Source organism: Protopterus annectens, chromosome 4.part0 (genome assembly GCF_019279795.1).
Source record: "Protopterus annectens isolate FY-2018-M chromosome 4.part0, PAN1.0, whole genome shotgun sequence".
In the NCBI taxonomy this organism is placed as follows: Eukaryota; Metazoa; Chordata; order Ceratodontiformes; family Protopteridae; genus Protopterus; species Protopterus annectens.
The window spans coordinates 95,604,344-95,626,613 of NC_056733.1; the positions used below are offsets into that span (position 1 = coordinate 95,604,344).

General features: G+C 43.7%; 1 protein-coding gene across 3 annotated transcripts in view; it reads right to left on the reverse strand.

Annotated features, from left to right (window-relative positions):
- The window catches only part of FOXK2 (forkhead box K2), a 1,878,646-nt gene that overhangs the window by 1,135,950 nt on the left and 720,426 nt on the right, over positions 1 to 22,270 (reverse strand). For all 3 annotated transcript variants that reach the window (XM_044068131.1, XM_044068130.1, XM_044068128.1), the window contains exon 5: positions 11,277 to 11,470. In XM_044068131.1, the coding sequence (XP_043924066.1) occupies positions 11,277 to 11,470 (194 nt within the window). The remainder of the gene's footprint in view (positions 1 to 11,276; positions 11,471 to 22,270) is intronic.

The window sequence follows — 22,270 nt, forward strand, 5'->3', positions numbered from 1 at the left end:
CATAGGAAGTTACTAGGCTAATGGCCATAGGGCCCTTATAAGCCTAGTCAAGTTCTTACCCTTATGTCCATGATCAGCACCTATTGCCATTGTCCAAGACAGACACAGGTGGAACCCCTGCGGTGAATTTACGGTCACCCATCCAATCATCCAGATTGCATTTGAAGAGGGCCAAAGAGGTGTTATTACTTTTTAAAATAAATTCTTTAGAAATTATAAAGATGACCTACATGAATCTTACAATAAATACCATACAGGAAATATATAAGTACCTAGACAAAAATGAAATGATCAGTGTGTACAGCAGATAAGAAAGCCAATAAAAAATCCTGCCTTACATTTTAATGAAAAATATACATACCTAACATAATTGTGTCACATGGTTGTTGTTGCGTCTTTTGGCTTTTCCCAGTTAGGGGTCGCCACAGCGGAACTCCGGTCAGCTAATGACTGGCAGTAGATTTTTACATGCCGAGCTGCCGGCCCTGACACAACCTTCAACGAATCCACTATAAAATGATAGGTGGCAGAAATTTCTGTACTATGCAAAATTGACCAACTATTATCAGTCCTATTTATTAATGGGAAAAGAAAGAGGGAAAAAAAAAAAAAAGAGTGGATCTCAGTCCTTGTTAGTCACTTTCCATTACCACTGCAACATTAAAACGTCCTTTAGAAAGCCCTGCTTCCAAGGGGTCATGAAATATTGATATTTAGCCTACATACATTCCACATGTACTTGCAGCCTTGGAGTGCAGCATGAAATCCAATGAAATATTTCATTTTCAGGGTCTTTTTTAGTTCAACTATCTGCAATATAAAATTCCTGGTTGCAGCTGAGTCAAGCATTAACACAAGCCAAAAGCTTACTCTACAGATGCACAGCAGTTTGTAACTATTCTTCTAGAGTTTCTAACATCCGTGGCAAATTTACCTTCAGTAAAATAAGGTTTTATATTGCTCTTTCCACTAGAGAAATGTAAATTAAGTAGCTTAGTTTCCAATTTCCAGCTTTTAGCTTGCCAGCTAGCCAAAGATCTATTCTTTCATGACTGTCAAACATTAAATAACCTCTACTTCAGCTAGCCCTCACTTGTAGACCCTTATTTTTGCAACAGTCCTGTCCAGCTTTGCTTTCACTTTCTTTCTATGCAGAAAAGAGCACTTCCCATGATAACCTTAAAGTTGGCAGCCTCAGTTGAAAATCATCCACATTTATCTTTGACTGCAACTTTGCTTTGATTTCTATGCGATTTAAAAATAAAAACAGCCCCAAAACACAAAATCAGCAGTACCCCCTCCTTAAAACAATCATAAAGTTACACCATCAATACTTCACAGTCCAAGCCAGGAATGCAAACAGCATCCACAGCAGTGTCCAATGAAAGGTCATCAATTTGGCTGCCAAGTATTGGATTTCTTTACATGTTCAAAATATTAGTCTACAGCTACAGTGCCCCCTTTGAAGAGGTCAATAAATAATATATGCTCATCTGGAAAGAAGACACCAAAAGGAATCTAAATTAACAAAGACACAGTGGCAAGGGACAAGCAAGTGCACACAATCAAGCTGCATAATGACATAAATAACTAAGTTAGCTGCAGCTACTGCTTAGTATTACAAGGTAAGGAATCCAATAACTCAGAATCAGGGTTTTGGCAAACAATGCCACAAAACTGACAGGCAACAGCAGAAGCATACATGGGCTAAAAAGAAAAACTGTACAAAATACAGAACTAAACAAAAACACTAAACATAACACTTCAGCTATCTGATTTTGGCAAGAAAGGGCCCCATGTAATTAGGAGAAAGAGAAATCAACTTGAGGAGCAAAGCGCACTAACTCACGTACATGCCAGACTGGAGACCTGTAGCACAGGATCATACTAAAGTGTGCAGCAGATAATAATTAGGGGGAAAATATGGATCACCTGTTATGTGAGATGAGAAGAAGAATTGCACAAGTACAGCTCATCTATTTTTGAGTTAGAAGAATTAAGTAAAGTACAGCAGATTAGTAAGACATGGAGGACAAAGCTGGACATTTTGTAAAAATCTGTAGAGTTGAGAGTTATGGAACTCACAAATGGTACAATCAAAGCAGTCCAAAGTGGGGGGAAAAAAGACAGAACCATGAAACAAACAATCATTTTACTGCAATTACGGCACTAAACAGGGGACCGCAACCGCGGCATTATTCAAGCGGCAGGTGACATGAGCGTTTTACAATTTTAATGTTTTATAAAGCCTATCCTAATGACACGAGCATTTTAATGTTTTACAAAGCCTATCCTAATATTACATGTATTACCTGCTTTCGCGTAATTATCGAGAAAATGTTTCTTTCTTTTTTTTTTTTTTAACCTTAGAAGCAGGAATCTAACAATGTCCCTGCATTCAACTTCACGAGTCATTGTTTCTCTTGGGAGAAGCTGCCGTACAATATAATCTCTCAAACACACACACCTACAAATTTGAATTGCTGAAGTGATATTCACAGATTGCTGGATAAGGAATCGTTACAATTTTTCTTTAACAAGTTAACGCTGACAAATGCTGCAAAGCCTTAAATCAGAGAAGTTTACTTTAACAACCTGCAGGAACTAGAACTACAACACTTTAGTTTGCAGAGGGGGACCAAAGAGTGAGTAGGACAGGACAGACAAAGTAAACTGATATTTGAGTAGGAACAGCCAGTGATGTCACAAATTGGGAGGTAGTTAAGTAAAGGGGTTGCAACGTTTGCGTTTCGGTCCGAGGCAAGAGCTCCATTAAGAAATGAGATAGTGTCGCTTTAAGGAGGAAGTTTCTTACCCTTGAGCTTCTGAAGGGCTCTATGAAAGAACATATAGTAATCAGACTACAAGAATTCTACGCAAACTATTAACTTTTATTCTTTAAATTGTGCAATTATTTCCTTTAGTTGGGACTTTTATAGCAGCACCTGTTTTGTGGGGACTCCTGCTGTAGCATCTGCTTTGCACTTCACTACACAACTTTAAATTCCATTTTACTTTGGGGAAGCAGGTGGTGCTGTTGTCTAAAAACAAATTACCTTTGTTACTTAATGCTTTAATAACTAACATGGCCCTTCTTAATCAGGCTTAGACTCCTAGTAAAATAGAGCAATATAAAGTAAAAGCAAACACTAACAACTGCTCCATTAGTGGTACTAACGCTAATTATTAGGAAACTTTAAAGCAGACATATCTGTTTTAATATTTGTATAATTTGTAGGTTTTTTTTTTTTAAACAATCATTAATCCTCTGGTAAATTATCATTAATTCTGCACCAACTGAACTGTGAAATGAAAAATACTCAAATTAAGTATTTTCCCTATCCCTATAAGGTCATGGAATATTTAGCTTTGAGCACACATCTGGAGGGTTTCTGCACTGCTAAGGCAAGCTAACTGTAAGCTTGACACTGCTAGACAGTTTGACAGTAAATATGAAAGTCTTTATTCTTATACGAACCAGTGTTAATTCCACTAAACACTGCATACAGCAGACAATTAACACCGTATCTATTAACTGCGTAAGCCAGGATGCAAGTGCCTATCTGACCTCTTCAATTAGGAATAAGTAAAACAGTTAGTTATGTACTCACCATAACGATTGATGTATGTGGTCCATCTCGCCTACATTCTTTACTCACGGGTTCGGAGCAGAGAATCTGCTCCGACTCGGCCAACTATTTCTCTAGCACGAAGTCTCTAATTGGCTAGGCTAACCCGGTTTCCCAAGATGCACCTCGCCCTAGCCCCAGATCTTGTTTGCAACCATACCAATCATAACCCATACACAACCAACACTGGAAGGAATTCCAGCCAAGGAAAGAAAAAAAACACTGACCTTGAAGGGTTCACAGAGCCAATATTTCTACAAATCCTTTAGGAAGGGGGCAGGTGGGAGGGTACGCAAGAATGTAGGCGAGATGGACCACATACATCGATCGTTATGGTGAGTACATAACTAACTGATGTTATGTGGTCCTATCTCGCCTACATTCTTTACTCACGGGACAGCGTCCCCAGCACCTCTATCCTGGGAGGCTCATAGGAAGATACCCCTGAGAACCGTGGAACCAAATGAAGCCCGGCCCCTAGAAGCCACGTCCAGCTTGTAATGAGTAATAAAGGTGTGAGGAGAGGCCCAGGTGGCCGCAGCACAAATATCATCCAATGAAAGCCTGGCATGGTAAGCTATTGATGTAGACATTGCCCTGGTAGAGTGAGCTTTGACGGGAAAAGGTAAATTTCTGCCTGTTGACGAGTAGATAAAGGAAATACAATCTTTGATCCATTTAGAAATTGTGTACTTGGAAATAGGACAACCTGCTCTGTTCTCTGAGGAGGACACAAACAGCTGATCAGACTTCCTAACATGCTTAGTCCTGTGCAAATAGAACCTCAGTTGTCTGTGCACATCCAACTGATGGAACCTGAACTCTGCTTTATTGGAAAAGTTTGGAAAGAACACTGGTAACTCAATAGATTGATGGAGATTAACAGTGGATGACACCTTTGGAAGGAAGGACGGGTTAAGTCTCAGGGAAACTCTGTCCTTATGAAAGGTCAAATACGGAGGTTTAATGGACAGAGCTTGAAGTTCTACTATTCTGAACGATGTAATGGCTATTAGAAACGCCATCTTCCAAGATAAGAATTTCAATTCACAGGTGGCAGCCGGTTCAAAGGGCGGTGAAGTGATGGCTTGTAGCACAAGGTTTAGATCCCATGGCATGACAGGTTCTGAAACAGGAGGGCGAAGTAACCAAGCGCCTTTCAAGAAGGCCTTACAGAGTTTATGGCCCATAAGAGAGGGCTCATAAGATGTGTGAAAATTGGAAATTGCAGCCAGCTGCACCTTAATGGTAGCGGGCGCGGAGCCCTGACGGAAAAGCATGGCTAAAAAATCTAAGACCGACAGAATTGGGGCTGTGAAGGGGTCCAAACCTTGGGCCTGAGCCCAAATGGAGAATCTCTTCCATTTGCTGGAATAAATCCTTCTGGTGGAAGACTTATGAGACGAAGACAAGATGTGTACCACCTCAGGTGAAAAGGAATGTCGTCTAACTAGTGATGGAAGTGGAGCAGCCAGGCTGTCAACCTGAGGGTTCACAGGGATGGATGGAGTTGTCCTGACATGTGAATCAGGAGGTCTGGCACTGGGTTCAGAGTCCAAGGACCGTCCACTGCGTACTGCTGAAGAAAGGGGAACCATACTTGCCGAGGGCCAGTGTGGAGCAACAAGAATCATCCTGCTTCCCAAGGATATGGCTTTCTGTATCACTCTTTGTAACAGAGGAAACGGAGTAAAAGCGTAGACCAGACCGGGGGGCCAATCGTGGACTAGAGCGTCCCTGGGTGACTCCCCCTGTGGGGGGATCAGTGTGAAGTACTCACTGCATTTGGCATTGAGGGGACTGGCAAAGAGATCGCAGCAAGGCTGACCCCACCTGTTGAAAATTTTAACCACCACTCGGTTGTTCAGGGAACACTCGTAAGGCATCAGAATAGCTCTGCTCAGCCTGTCCGCTATCACATTGGACTTTCCCACAATGTGCGTTGTCACTAGAAACCGTTGGGAAGATACTGCCCAATGCCACACTCGCATGGCCTCTCTGCAGAGGGGATAAGACTTGGTTCCCCTCCTGCTTGTTCAGGTACCACACCACGGACATGCTGTCCGAGTGAATTGCAATCGTTCCCAGAGGAAGAGAGTTTTGGAGTGCTCTCAACGCTAGAAACACCGCTCTCATCTCCAGAACATTGATGTGCAGGTGTACCTCGTGATCTTGCCACGTGCCTTGGACTGTCCTGCCAAGATAATGCCCCCCCACCCCATCTGGGAGGCATCCGTGGTCACCGTGGCCACTGGAGATATAGGAACCAAGCTCCTCCCTTTGTTCAGATTGGTGGAACGTAGCCACCAGCAGAGGTCCTGTTTGCACCGTTCCGTGAGAAGCATCAAGTGGGAAAGAGGACGTTTCTGAAACGACCATTGGACTGAAAGGAGCCATTGTAGGATCCACATGTGTAACCTGGCCAGAGGCACCAGCATGATGGTGGCGGCCATGGAACCCAAAAGATGGAGAACTAACCTGGCTTGAACTCTTTTGAGGGGCAACAGTGTGTGGATCTGAGACCGCAGCTCTCTTGTGGCAGAAAGGCCCACATTTGAATAGAGTCTAGCTCTGCGCCTATAAAAACAACATGCTGTGAGGGCAGCAAGGCAGACTTTTCCCAGTTCAAAGTAATTCCTAGTTGTTGACAAAGTGCAATGGTAGCCTCCCTGGCTTGAATGAGGAGATGCCTGGTGAGGGTGGTGAGAAGCCAGTCGTCCATATCCGGAAACACCTGGAATCCCTGACGCCTCAGGTGAGCTGTCACCACTGCCAAACACTTGCTAAACACCCTGGGGGCTGTGGTGAGACCAAAGGGCAGAGCACAAAAATGGAAGTGACTGGCTCCCAGCCGGAAGTGTAAGTGACTCCTGGATGCCTTGTCCATTTTGATGTGGTAGTAGGCATCCTTGAGATCGATGGAGCACATCCATACTCCTTTTTCCAGCAATGGAAAAATGGACTGAAGCATGACCATTCGGAACTTGGACTTCAGAACGTAGGGATTCAGTCAACTGAGATCCAGGATGGGTCTCAGGTCCCCTGTTCTTTTCGGCACCAAAGAGAGTCTTGAGTAAGTTCCTGATCCGACTTGGTCTGAGGGGACTGGTTGGATGACTCCTTTTTCTAGCACCTTTGCAACTTCTAGTGCTGCTTGATCCCGTTGACTGGGTGGGACGTCCGGGATTCTTCTGATTGGAGGGGGTGTTGATAAAAAGGGGATAGTGTAACCTCCGGTAACTATTCGAAGCACCCAACGATCCTGGGTGATGCTTTCCTAGGCTTCCAGGTGCAAGGAAATTCGGCCTCCGACTGGCTCCGGAACAGCACAGTCGGGCAATGCCTCAGGAACGCTGAAAGGAAGATCCGCAAAAGGAATTGTGGTCTCCCGAGTTGCGGGGGCCTCCTCTGCCTCTAGGACGGCGTCTTCTAGAATAATTTCCCCCTCCTCTGCCTCTGGAGGGGGACTCACCTTGAGCTGCAGGGAAGGACCTCAGACTTCTTGAACCACATTTTCCCTCCTCTCTGAGTCTTGGGGTAAGGCCCAGAAGGGAGAGATAAATGGGCCCCTACGGCAGATAGGGTCTTTCCCTCCTGTTCGCATCTGGTGAGGGTGTCTTTCACTTTGGTCCCGAAGAGAGAGAACCCATCAAAGGGGGCCATCAGTGAAGGAAGAAAGGCCTCCGCAAAATGACAGGCGCATCCAGGCTTGCCTTCTGAGAGCTACACCTGAGCTAGCTGCCCTACTCGCCCCTTCGGCTGCATAAGATATGAGCCTCATGGACGAGTTGATGATGGAACCAAGGGTAGACAACTGGGCGTTAGTCTGCGCTACCGCCTCAGGCATGTTACCCGTCAGAGTATCTCCTAGCTCCTTAAGGAGATCTCTTTGGAGCAGAGTGAAATGGCAAAGGTAATTCAGCGACTGCAAGGTAAAGGTCACCAAAGACAGGGTACGCTTCCCATACCGGTCCATACTCCTGGACTCTGTTAGGAGGATGGACGGAAGAAGAAGCCTCTGCAACTTCCTGCTGAGTGGCTGTCGCTACCACCAAGGCATCTACCGAAACCCCTTTGGTCAGGAACTCTTTCCCCGGGGGAGCAGAAACGAACTTATTTGGACGTCTGGGCACCAGTTCCGCAGAATCAGGGTTCTCCCACACCCTTCGACAAATCAAATCCAGGAGTTCAAAGGGTGGAGACACCCAAGAGGTGGAGGGTTGAGCTCAGAAGGCCTTGAGGAATACAGACTCCTCCTCAGAGGGGGTCTTGGAAGGCCAGTCGCCTCTCTGCCTCAAAATCTCCAGGATGTAAGAGAAAGAGACGTCATCGGAGGATGACTTGGGCGACCCCTCTGACTCCTTTAGGTCGGTATCGGAAGTGAGGGACTTGTCCTGGGAGTCTATGTGCTTCCTCTTGCACAACTTTTCTAGGGGGCTCCTCAGGCACCGACTCTGAGGGGTCCTCAGAAAGTAGGAGACCGCTCAAGGGGGTATTCCCAGACCTTCGGGCTCCGCCATCCACGGATAGGGGGCGTCAGAGGCTCTAGCCGGGGTGTAGGGGGACGGAGTGACCGATCCAGGTGATGTTAACTGACCATCTGGCCAGTGCACTCCTCATGGCCTCAAAGGCAGGTCCCCCCGAATCAGAGGACCGACCAGTCTCCGAGACCACGACCGGAGGAGAGATTCCCCGAGCCGATGCACCAAGAGGGAGGCTCAGAACCGACAGGAGTCCTGAGGTATCCCCCTCGGGTCCGACTGAGGAAACCAGAGTACCCAAACCAGAGGACGGAACCGACATGGTTGGAGCAGACGCCGGCTCCGATAAACTCACATGGGGTATCTGAGCCGACACGAGAACATCACTCGGTGCGGAGCACTCCTGCTCAGACACATGGGTGCTCGGAGGAGGAATCATCGGTACCAGGATAGGGACTGGCTCCGGAGCTGACTGGGTCGGAGCCGAAAACAGTTTTGCTAACACCGGCGACTGCAGGAGCCTCTGGACCACCCTATCCACATCCAAATCAGACAGCCTACAGGATTTGGAAGAAATAGAAGTAGATTGGGATCTCCTACCTGGAGACTCATGACTGACACTGGGTGACCGGCTCCGAATAGGCTCCAATAATATCGGAGCAGAGGCAGACTCCAGTACAACAGATACCTCCTGCAGCCCCAAGGACAATGGAGCTGAGGAGGTAGTATCCACTTTCGAAACCTTCTCCTGCGGCCCTGAGGACAATGGAGCAGAGGAGGAAGTCTCCATTATCGAAATTTTCTCCTGCGGCCCCGAGGACAATGGAGCCGAGGAGACAGTAACCACTTTTGAAACCTTCTCCGGTGGCTCTGAAGAGGCAGACGGAGCCAGAGATATTTTCTTGGCCTTAGAAGGCTTAGACTTGGCACTAGAAGAAGAAGAATCTAAGGCCTCCTCAAAGGAGGGCTTAATCAGGCCCTTCAAAATCAGCTTATTTTTTTCTTTCCTGCAGTACCCTAGGGCTAAAAACGTGGCAAAAACTGCAGGACTCTTGCAGGTGAATAGCACCAAAACAATCAACACAGATGGAATGCCCATCTGTAATGGACATTTTGTAGCCACATTTGGTACACTTCTTAAACCCGGAGGGTTTATGTTCTTTCTGCTCTTTAGACATGGTAAACAACTGCACACTCTCAACCGACAGCGACAGACACAAGAGGGAGGCGGGAAAACCAAACAGTAACTGCCAAGGAAACTCTAAATTAAATGTTTCTTTGGAAGGAAACTACCAACAATAGCAAATCCACCACAGTATTACATAAGGGAACAACACTGGAGAGGACTAGGTCCTCTAACTTAAACGGGCCTGGCCCGCGAAACAGAGGGATACCACAAAAAACACACTACTCACAAACGCTCACAATGAAACTTGTCAAAAAGAGAAGACTAGCTATTAAAATAGCTTTTACAAGACAACAGACTGCTAAAATACTTAGAAAAAGTATTTGAAAGGGTACTTAGCCACAGCCAAGCGAGACCACGTCCTAACTCTGCGAGCGGCAAATGAGATCTGGGGCTAGGGCAAGGTGCATCTTGGGATACTGGGTTAGCCCAGCCAATTAGAGACTTTGTGCTAGAGAAATAGTTGGCAGAGTCGGAGCCGAGTCTCGGCTCCGAACCAGTGACTAAAGAATGTAGGCGAGATAGGACCACATATCATAGGATTTGATGAATCAAGGTCTAAAGCAGGTTGTTGTGCACTGAGGAACACTTTTTTAAAGCCGTTGAACATGGAACTGTCCATGAAGCATGCTGTCTTTGAAATAAAGAGAAGAGTATAGCAAAAACATTACACATTTGGAAGCTTGAGAAAGTGTTACTTAACTAAATCCCATATAAAACTGAGCAGGAGGATTTAGGATGTCACAAGCTTTTTATGACTTCCCTTTAAGCAAACTTTTCTGAACATGAAACACTTTGTCAGGGTTACACATGGACTATTTTATCAATTAAACAAGCAATGCAAAATATAACAATTTGTATAGTATTAACATTTTTAGTAGTACTGCAATACTTATGCAGGAATGCAGGTATTATTAAACTTTCGTTTACTTGTGACTTTTTGAACTACACAGGGGCAGATACAAAGATGGTCCTCAACTGCAAGGGGGGGGGGGGTTATACCCACACCATCCCCCTAGCATCTCTTAACAGAGGGGACCAGGTGGGAGAATTTTAACAGTGACAACACTTGAAAATCTACTATTATGGCAAGCTACTTATACAACTGTACTATGTTCTTAATGTGGATCACTACTATGATGGAATACTCGGAGGTTTTCCAAGGCAAGGTGTACAACTTGGTGTTGGGCAGAACAGTGCAAAATATCCTTCAATATAGACTGTATGAACCCATTTCCTAGCAGCACAAATTATATCCCGCATATAAAGTTTAGAACCTTTCAATAGAGAACCATGTAACCTGCCATTAACATGTCCTAGGATTAGTTTTTTTTCTTCTTGGTGAATGGGATATAACCTTCTCCTGCAAAGTCCTGCTAGACTTCTGTGGCTAAAGGTAAAGCAAGGTTCTCTCTCTAGAATTTTTTTCCCCACTGGAAGTCTTTGTTTTTTTTTTCTGCAAAGGAAACAAAAAACTGTTCTATTCTGGTAACCTGTCTTGCCCAGGGTAGTATCTCAATTAACTATCGGGTGCAAAATTTTTAGGGTTAGGAAAGACAGGAAGCAGAACAGTGCAGTTATGGGCCACTTCAGTAATAACAATTAGCATGAAAGTGGGATTTGTTGTGTAGCTATCTTTACAGGATATCAGGTACGGCTACTTGCACAAGAGGCCTGAAATGCTGGTACTCTCTTGGGATAAGACTCTGGAAACTGGGCCAGTAGCAGATTTCGGCATGGCAGAACACCCAAGAACCTGTACTGCAACTGACTATAAAGAACATTACTGCAATTCTGTAAATTCAATGACTCATACCTGCTGTTAAACTAGACTGTATTACAACATAAGCTTTACTGTCTAAACCAGTGTAGCCATTTTTTTTTTTTTTTTTTTTGTTAACATATGAACTTGCATTGCAGATTGCCTGATGACAGCAAACAAAACTGAAGTTAATGCAGTTAAGGACGATGAATGGTTACCTAGAAGACAGTGGTCCTAATGGGGTTCTAAAGCAAGGTACACCTCTTGGTCTTCTTTTCCTAAAAGCCTGTTCTATTAACTTGCTCTCCGAAGCAGGGTCTATTCGCCAGAATGAGCCCTTTCCTGGTTCTTCTTGTGAACGTGGTACTTTAATGAAATAACGATTCAGTGAGAGATTGTGACGTATAGAATTCTATAAAAAAGAATCATTAAGTTAAGATTAAGTAACTTTATACCAAATGTTATAACAATATTAGACCACCTTTTGTTGCCAACTCATATGTAGATGTATAAAATATCAAATCTCTAAATTTTAAATAGTGAATGAAGGTCTGATGATGAAATTTACACTGTTTATTGTAAACTGTAAATATGTAAAGATAAAAACAGCATGTGCATATTCAAGAAGTGTAAAATACAAACTGTAAAGGGAAACTATTAAAGCAAAACATAGAATAGTTGTGTAAAATCTTACCATAACCAGAGTTGTCCTCTTCCATGTTGCAGTATTCATAACATGAGGGATTCCTCGCCTAGGTGACCCAAATGTCCCGTCAGTATACCAAAGACTTCAGCTACTGCTAGGTACGTGTGACACTGCACATAGGAAGCATCTGACATAAGCCATAAAAAGAGATGTCTGCACGTACCATCCTCAAAACTGAATGCTCCAGTCAGAACAAGAGTCCAAGAATAAGAGGTAAACCAAATATCATCCAAGGAAACCAAAAAAATGTGTAAAAATACAGTAAATAGAGAGTCTGAATGGTAAAATCCACTTTTAATAGATAAAACGAACCAAGTATTGAGCGCGTTCGTCCCAAACTACAATAGGGACGTCATCAGAATACAAATGAAACATTTTGATCAGAGGTTTAAATATAATCCAATAATCCAATTAACCCTTAATCCACCCATAAAAATACTTTTTCAATCAGTTAAAAATTAACCCTTTGTATTGCATAAACATTTTTTTTTTTTTTAAATTCAATATTATGCCAAAATCACAATGCAAAACAGTAAACATAAAAAACTTTCCTCGGTTAACCATATATGTGGGAATGTACGTGTGTGAATATCCATACTGTGTCTAATAAAAACAAACATAGGACAATGTACCTAACCCTTACAATTTATCTGCTTTCTCCTTTAATATAGGTGTTATGGTTATGGAGTCATTTAAGCCAGGGGGAACATGGCGGCTAGTCTATGTTGCCACTGTAGCGCTCTCTTACTCAGAAAAATTTTTTCCAATTCCCCCCCTTGGACTTAAAGCCACTTGTTCAATAATTCCAAAAGTGAATTTAGTAAACTTTTCACAACTAACAGAGTGATTAAACAATGCATTTGTTTTTTTAAATCATAGGTGTGTTCATATATCCTGCTTTTTAATGCCCGCTCGGTCTTACTGACAAAATGCCACACACCTTTCACACTTTGCCAAATAAACCATCCTCGTTGAGGAACAATTCCCTTTTTGGAAAACAACCTTGTTCCTCAGCCTGTTACCCTGGGTGACTTCACAATCCTTTATAATGTAGGTACAAAGAATACACATCCACAGGGCTTGGTTCCCTTACCCTGCTTTACTTGTACCCTATTCTCCAGTAACCTCTTAATATTACTACCAGTTTTGTTGATAAATATTGGTCCATTACCCATTACTTTACTAATTTCCAAATCAATCATGAAAATATTCCAGTTTCTTTTCAAAATGTCCTTTCTCCAGACATGGGTGTGTACTGTAGAATACATGCTCTCTCATAACTTTTAAAATGCATATTTCTTGTAGTGTCTAAGCTACCGTGAACATCCTTACCAAGAAGGGGTTTATACCTGCCTCCCCATTCGACATATACCCCTCAAATAATGTCATCAATCATCGTACCTGGACATCATCTTTCACAAGTTCTTCCCAAAGGTCTTCCGCATGTGAAGTCATACAAGCCAATCGAATGGCCTGCCCTTTTATTAAACTTTTCTTTTGGGGTGTGGGGTGGCAACTGGTAAAATATAAATAAGAATTACAGAAAGCATCCTTTCTGTAAATATTAGACTTGAACCCCACTTGTGTATGGCAAATAGTAGTACCCAAATAATTTATCCTGGAAGGGTTCCATTGCTATGCAATTCTAAAAAGTTGGTAGAATGGTTTAAATATTCTATAAAGGACCCGATATATTTTTGTCTCCCTTTCCATAAAATAAATCCAGGAATAGTGTATATGAATTTTTTTTTTAAAAAAATTTATACAATACAAAAGGGTTGATTTTTATACTGATTGAAAAAGTATTTTTATTGGTGGATTAAGGGTTAATTGGATTACTGGATTGTATTTAAACCTTTGATCAAAATGTTTCATTTGTATTCTGATGAAGTCCCTATTGCGGTTTGGGATGAAAGCTCTCAATACTTGGCTCGTTTTATATATTAAAAGTGGATTTTACCATTTGGACTCCCCATTTCCTTTATTTTTTACAAATTTTTTGGTTTAGTTTGCGTTATTGCACCTTGGATTTGTAGATCATCCAAAGAAAATCATGAACCAAAGGGGAAGGTGGGTGGGATAGAACACTGCAACATGGAAGAGAAGGACATCTAACATTATGGTAGGATTTTACATAACTATTCTATGACCTTCTATTCCCACATTACAGTATTCATAACATGAGGGAGAGTACCAAAGCTCATGAGTGGGAGAGACAGGTTGAACATAGGAAGTCTCCATGAAACCATGCAGAATTGCCTTGGCAAAACCTGCTCTGGATCTGGAGATACAGTCCAATTTGTAGTGTTTTGTGAAAGTGTGAACAGAGGACCAAGTAGCTGGTTCCAGAATAAAGGCAGTGTCCATACCCATGAAGAAGGACCCAAAGGGCGCTACAGCTCTTGTGGTATGGGCTTTAACCGTGGAGGAGTGTATTTTTCCCCTGGGACATGTAGCAGAAAGAAATGGCCCTAGAGATCCAGGAGGAAATGGTCTATTTAGAGACAGGTTCCCCCAGCACCCAGGGGGTGAAAAGAAATGATCAGTTGCCCAGACTTTCTAATGGATTTGGTAAAATCTGAGTTGTGCATGTACATCCAAGGTGTGACGCACCCTTTCACTTCAGTTTTGAGGAGTAGGGAAAAAGGTAGGTAAATGAATAGATTGGTTAAGGGACAAGTCATTAACCACTTTAGGAATGAAAAACAGGTTACACCCCCTATCCCTGTGGAAAATTACAAAGTTGTGAAGCCATTAAAGCTTGGAGTTCAGAAACTCTTCTAGAAGTGATGGCTACCAGTAAAACAGTTTTCCATGTGAAAAATTTCAAAGAAGCGGAATCTGCAGACTCAAAGGGCATCTGTGTCAGTTTTCCCAGAACAAAATTCAAATCCTAGGGAGGAGGAACAGGCTTCCTGGGAGGTCTGATGGGAAGGATGCCTTTTAAAAGAAGCTCAACATTTAGCCTAGAAGCTACAGGAGGAGATAAAGGCAGACATGCAGAAATGGCTAATAAGTGGCCTTTAACTGAAGAATAAGCCAATCCAGCCTTGAGCATTTTACACAAATAAGTCAGTACTAGGGGTATATCCACTGAAAATGGATCTAGTCGCCTGTTAAGACAGCAGATGGAGAACCTCTTCCATTTGGATAAGCAGGATTTCCTTGTACTGCATTTCCTGACCTCCTGCAGGACTAAAAGCACATCCTCAGAGAAAATGTGTCTGAAAGGAATCAGAAGCCCATCACCCACAGAGCCAAATTCAGTGTTGCTAAATGTGTGGGTAAATAAGAGATCTCTTGTCTTGTGTGAGGTAACTTGTGATGACTGCCCTTGGCTAATTGCAGAAGAGGGAACCAATGTTGTCCTGGCAAAAGGGAGTCACCAGCAAGATTTTTGCGTTGTCTTGCTGAATCCTCAGCAGGACTTTCTGAATAAGTGGGAAGTGGGGAATGCATAGAGAATATTCCCTCTTCCATGGAATGGTAGGGCATCCACCTTCCATACCAGAGGATGTAGGGCTCTGGCACAAAATTTTGGAAGTTGCCTGTTCAGTGAAAAGGCAAAAGGATCTATTTGAGGTGTACCCCACCAGTGAACAATGTCCAGAAACACATTCCCTGAGGACCATCCATTCATAGACTTGTGTCATGGACCTGCTCAGTGTGTCTGCTAGTAAATTTTGAATTGAGGGAATGTAAACAGCTGTTAACATGACCTTTTCTTCTATGGTAATCTCCCAGGCTTGGAGTGCTAATTGGCAGAGTAGGTAAGACTTTGTCCCCATTTGTTCACATACCAAAGTACTGTGGTGCTGCCTGTGAACAGTTTCATGGACCTTGTTGAAGAGATGAATGGAACGCTTGAAGGGCCAGAATCAGAGCCATCATCTCTTTGATGTTGATGTGTTGTTTCCTTAGCACAGGAGGTCACAGACCTTGGACCTTTAGGATCCCCAATGTTGCACCTCAACCCAGGTCTGAGGCATCTGTAAACAGCTCCTGAACTGGATGAGGTGGCTGAAGGGGGAGTCCTGGATTCTGAGATATTTGCGGAATCCACCAAAGCAATTCCATCTTCAAGTAAGACAGGAGTGGAAGGACAAACTCCAGAGGGTGAGCATGTTGGAACCAACGTGTTTTTCAGGTACCACTGGAACTTTCACATGTGACATCTGACTAGGGGCAGCATTGGTATAACAGAAGCCATGAACCCTAGCACCCTGAGGAACTCTGACTGTCAAGTGAGGTAAGAAGAAGCAACTGCTGGAAGTGAGTCAGAAGAAACTGCATCTTTTCCAAAGGAAGAAAGGCCATCATAAAGTCTGTCCTTATCCTGCAGCCCAGGAAAACCTGATCCTGAGAAGAGGTTAGGGAAGACTTGTAGTTTATAATGAATCCTAGGCTTAGGACCAAGGAGATGGTGGTTTGAAGGTTCTGTTGCAGGACATCTGGATGTTTAGCTTGAATAAGCAGGTCATCCAGGTAAGGGTAGATAAGAATCCCCTGTAATCAGCAGAAGGCAATGACAGGAGCTAAACATTTTGTGAATACCCTTGAAGCCGTAGAGAGTCCAAAGCGAAAAGCACAAAACTGAAAATGAGAGGAAGCAACAGAAAACCATAAAAATGTCCTGAACAGAGGGTGAATGTGAATATGAAGGTATGCATCTTTGAAGTGTAGGGAAAACAGAAAGGCCTGAGGGAGCAAGAGGGTTAACAGAGTTTGTAGCGTAAGCATCCTGAGAGTGGGGACTTGTAGAAAAAGTCTGAGCTGGGATAAGTCTAAAAATTTGTCTCCAAGGACCATCTTTCCTGGAGACTTAACATCATCTTGGAATAAAAGCCTTTTCCTCTTTCCAAGGAAACTACTTGTATGGTGAAATCAAGTGTTGAATCACCTGTGGAAAGAGATGGATCTGGTCCCTTGGGGGCTGTGGGATGCCCATAAAAGGAGGTATGGCTTTCCAAATGGTAAAATAGCCATTTTGAACAATGAACAGTAACCATGTGTCTGATTATGCTTGCCCAAAAAGGGAGGAACTGAGAAAGGTGCTGGGAAACAGGAATTTCTTTGAGTATGGGCAGGTAGTCGCAGACTACCTGGCTTGTCCAGAAAGGCGGCCTTTTGGGTAGATGACAGCTGAGACATAGGTGGAATCTGCCTGCATGTACCCTTCCTTCTGAGGTTGAGGAGGAGCACGCGTCTTTTCCTTATAAAAATAGTCTAGGATGAATAATTTATGTGGTTACTTTGGAACTGGGGAGATAATGTTTTAGTTCCTGCAGTTCTTTCCCATTCTCTTGGCAGGACTTGAAAAGGGCAGCAGCATTTGCACCAAAATGGGTGGAATTGTCCAGGGGTGCATCCATGAGTTTTATCTTGAAATCTTCAGGCAAAGGCTGCAATCTCAGCCAATACCACCTGCCGAGGACAGATCCAGATGCTGCTGATCTAACAGGCCTCAGCTGCATCACAACTGCATCTTATGGAGTGCCTGGTAACTTCAGAAGAAATGGTCAGGCAGGGAGGAAGTTGCGACTCGGCTGTAGAATCTGGAGATCTGTCAGCAATTCTGAAGCCTGGGAAAGTAGGGCAACAAGCACATACTTAGGCACATGTGCCTGATGATTAATGACCTTAAAAAACAGAGTAGAAGAGGTGTAAACCTTTTTCCCAAGCCTCTCCACCATTTTATTGTCATTATCAGAGGGCAAAGGGGCAGTGGACGGCAGCAATCTAAAAGGTGTACCTGCAGAGGCTGAAATCACAGCTGGATCTGCAGGAGGGTATGTGAATAGATAGTTACTGTCCTCAGGGACTTTATAAAACCTGTCTGGTCTTTTGGGTGCATGAGGTTGAAAATCAGAGCTTTCAGATGCTGAAAGGAAGGCAGCTTGAAAGGCTGCTAACACAAGTGGGACAGCAGAAGGGGAAGTAGAGTCCATTTGTAAGAGGTCATAAGTCGCTCTTTTGTACTTCTGAAACCTTGGAGCTTTGCCACTTGAAAAAGTCTGTCATCCTAGAGATCGTTTCTCCAAATGTAATACCCTCCCCTCAGGGGAGTCCCCACCACTGGGGTCAATTTCAGGGGAAACGTAGCCCGGGGGAGTTAATCTGAGTGGAGTGCGGCACGGACTCATCTGAAGATGAAGTATCTTCTTCAGAGGTCTTTTGTTCCATAATAGCACTCCTGGATAAAGGGGGGAGGAGGTGATACAAGAGGAAGAGGCTGAAAAGAGGAAGGCCTGAAGTGCCAAAAAGGCATTCAAGATTCCCTGTGAAAAGGCTTACCAGTCTAGGGAAGGATCCTGTGTGGGAGAAAAGAATAGTTGTGTAAAATCTTACCATAACCATAGATGTCCTTCTCTTCCATGTTGCAGTATTCTTAGTGTGGGATTCTCCACCTCAGGCGACCCAACCGTCGGCTCTTATACAAAAGCTTAAGCCTGGTTGCTGGAGGTGTGTGGGACTTCACACGGAGGGTCAAACTATGGATTTTAAATGTGATGTCTGCACGCACAGACTTCATAACTTAATTGCCCAACCGGACAGTTAGCTAGTATGAGCCAAATGATGTCCACAAAAAGGTGTGAAGTGTCATTTGCTGTTTAGTCTAAACATAGTCTAGGTGGTGCTCCAGGTTGCCCTCTACACAGACCAACTGGAAAGAAGGGGGATAGGTGGGAGGAAGGAATACTCCAACATGGAAGAGAATAATATCTATGGTTATGGTAAGATTTTACACAACTATTCTATGTCCTATTCCCATGTTGCAGTATTCTTAGTGTGGGAGAGTGCCACAGCTTAGTAAGAAAGAAGGGTAAAGGACAGCCGATTCTAGACAGCCCTGTAGGATTGCCCTAGCAAACTCCGCTCTGGAGATGTGGTCCAATTTGTAGTGTCTGGTGAAGGTATGTAGAGGACCAGGTGGCCGCCTCCAGAATGGAGGCTGTGTCCAGGCATTTGAAGAAGGCTTTAGAGGATACTATGGTCCTGGTAGATTGAGCTCTACCTCACTGAAGTAGGTCCTTGCCATGGTAGGAGTAGCAGAAGTGGACAGTTTTCCTGATCCAGCAGGAAATGGTTTGGAGACTGCCTTGCCCAGGGCCTGGGGGTGGAAGGATACAAATAGCTGGTTGGATTTTCTGATGGACTTAGTTTTGTCTAAATAAAACCTCAGTTGCCTGTGCACATCCAGGGAAAGGAGTACCCTCTCACTATCACTAGTGGGAGAGGGGAAGGAGGTGGGCAGGTGACTGGACTGGTTTAAAGACAGTTCGTTGACCACTTTGGGCATGAAAGAAGGGTTGGTGCGCAGGGTCACCGTGTCCTTCTGGAAAATAGTGTAGGGTTTGCAGGCTATGAGAGATTGGAACTCTGACACCCTTCTAGCAGAGGCAAGGGCCACCAGCAGAACAGTTTTCCAAGTGCACATTTGGAGAGTTGCAGAGCTGGCTGGCTCAAATGGAGCCAGTGGGAGTTTTTCTAGGATAAAATTTAGGTCACAAGGTGGTGGGACAAGTTTTCATGGTGGTCTGATGTGCAAGAACCCTTTCAGGAACAATTTTACATCTAGCCTGGAAAGCAGAGGGGGTATAGGGGTAAGCAGGCAGAGACTGCATACAGGTGGACTTTCACTGAATAGTATGAAAGGCCAGCCATGATAAGTTCACACACCTAAGTTAAAACTAGAGGAACATCTGCTAGAAAGGGATCCCTATGCTTACTGAGACACCATTTGGAGAATCTTCCCCATTTTGAAATGTAGGATCTCCTGGAAGAAAGTTTCCTGACCTCCCTCAGGACTGAAAGCACAACCTCATAGTGGTGACTGAAGGGAATTAAAGTTTATCACCCGCAGAGTTAGGCATAACATCTGCAGGTGAGGACGAATGAGTGTTCCCTTCTGCTGTGAGTATGTCCACCTTGTGGAGTAACTTATGGGGATTGCCCTTGACGACAGACAGAAGTAGGGGGAACCAATACAATGCTGCCTTGGCCAGTAGGGAGCCACCAGCAAGACTTATGGATTGTCCTTCCTGATCTTCAGGAGGACCTTTGGAATGAGAGGGAAGGTGGGGATGCATATTTAAGCCGCCCCTTCCATGAAGGCATCCACTCTCCAGGCTAGTGGGGAGTGGTCCTTGGTGCAGAATTTTTTCAACTGTCTGTTCTGGGGAGAGGCAAACAAATCTACTTGACGTGTGCCCCACTGGTGGACAATGTCTAGAAAAACTTCCCTGCTCAACATCCACTCGTGAAGTCTGTGAAAAAGCTTGTGGTAACTGCCCCTGGTCATTTCCAAAAGGGAGAACCAGAAGGGAGTCACCAAAATGAACTTGGGGGATTCCTACTGAATCTTCAGAAGTAATCTGGATAATAGAGAAAAGGGTGATAAAGCATACAGGAACATTCCCTGTCCAAGGAAAAGAAAAGGCATCCATCTTCCAGGCCTTCTTGCAGGGAGCCCTAGAACAGAATCATGCCAGTTGACTGTTCAGACAGGAAGCAAAGATCTACTTGAGGAACTCTCCACAGATGGATCAAATCTGGGAAGACCCCCAATCTACTTTCCACTCATGACTGTTTGCTCTAGTTCTGCTCAGCTTGTCTGCCACACAACTTTGCTCTGACAGAATGGAAAATGCCTGTTGAGTGAGATTGTATTGAGAAGCTTTATCCCACGTTGAAATGAGTAGTCTGTAAAGGAGGTACAACCTGGTTCCCCCCTTGCTTGTTGACTGTGGTACTGTCTGCATCCACTTGAGGTCCCAGGGACCAAAGACTGCTCAAGAGAGTTGAGTGCCTTAATCAGGGCAAGCATTTCCCCGATGTTAGTATGCTTGAGTCTGTCCTTAGTTTTCCTTTCTTTTTCCAGAAGCTTCTCTACAAGAGAAATCAACAGCCTGAATTAATCCCCGAGCTAGGCCTAGTAAACTACTCTTATCCAAAGAAATTTGATGAGGAGTAAATACATGCTTGGTGCTCTGTTTGTTTTTGATAGGAAAAATGGGGCCAGCTGTGTTAGTATTGGCAGCAGCTGCATCTCCAAGGATAAGGACAGCATTTTGCAGGGAAACATTCCCTGTTCCCTCTCCCAAGACCGACGAGAGTGGCTTTCCCTTGCTCACTGAGGGAATCAGAACACCACAGAGGAAACGGCCGTAGGTACTACACCAGAGAGATCTGTGGTAAAAGATGAGTGGTCTGAGGTACAACAAATGGCTACAGCAGAGTCACCCACCTGTGCTGAGACAAATTGCTTGCCTGTTGTGGTGGCAAAGACTGCTTGCTTAGTTTTCATTTTGTGGTTGGAAGGACTGACCGTGGGGATGGGTGGCCTGTTCTACGGTCAAGCCAAAAATGGTGTAGCCTGTAACATGATCCAAGCCAAAAATGGTGCCTCTTTCTTGGGGAAGGTGAGCACCAATTGCAAGTAATCACTGCTAGACCACAAATGGTACTTTTTGACAGGAAAAAAAAAAAAAAAAAAAAAAAAACAGTAAAAGCACTTAAACACTGTGCCAGCTCCATAAAAGAAAAACAATTTCTCCACAGAAAAAAATGCTTTCACTTACATTACTCTACTTTTAAACTGACAAAAAGTACTCCATTTAAAAGTATGTCACAGTCTAAAGACAGTCTGTTAAAACAACACTCCTAGCCTTAAAATAACTTTCCTAAAGAGGAAAGTAATAAATCAACAAACTGAACAAAGTGGAAGATTTTTCCCCCAAAGGGAACTTCTCTCCCCAGCAAAAGAAAGCATAAGCTAACCTTCGATCCTTGGAAGCCTTCGAGAAGCATACTCTTCTGAGTCAGTAAAGCTCTAAAGGCATCGCAAACTTGCTTTAGTCAGCTCAGCTCAAGCTGCCTGACAGTTTAGGTATGTGGAAGGTGTCCTGAAGTTCTGGAAGCTGTCCGGCTGTTATATCCTTATAGCAGGATATAATCCATATAGCTAGGGCTACTGAGAACAGTGACTAATATAACATCTCTCTCTTTTTTTTTTTTGGGGGGGGGGGGTAGACATTTCCGATCTGAAGTACGACTACTCTCTCACACACACACTCAAAACAAAGCACTGTATATAAAGTTTCAAAGCAAGTACTGAAAAATCTGAAAACTAAAGGGTTGAAAGCACTAAATATAAAATAGGCTCTTAACTTTGACATTTTTCACTATTTACACCATTTTCCATGCTTCTACTTAAAGACATTTCCTGAACTAAATCAGAAAACAAAATCTACTGACAAGTTAAGTCTGTAAAGCAATGGTAGAATTTCATTTGAGACCCAGATGCAAAAAGTGTCAGCTTGTGCACGGTAAGCTGAAAATCTGGCCTTAAAACAATGAAAAAAAAAGAAGTTATGTACTCACCATAATGTTCCATCCAGTAGTTCTACTTCATTTGTCTTCAACCTGTGGGATACCGGATCTGTTCTGGATCAGAGCCGGCAACTTTACTAGCATTTGCTCCAAGCTCCTCCCCTTACCCATAAC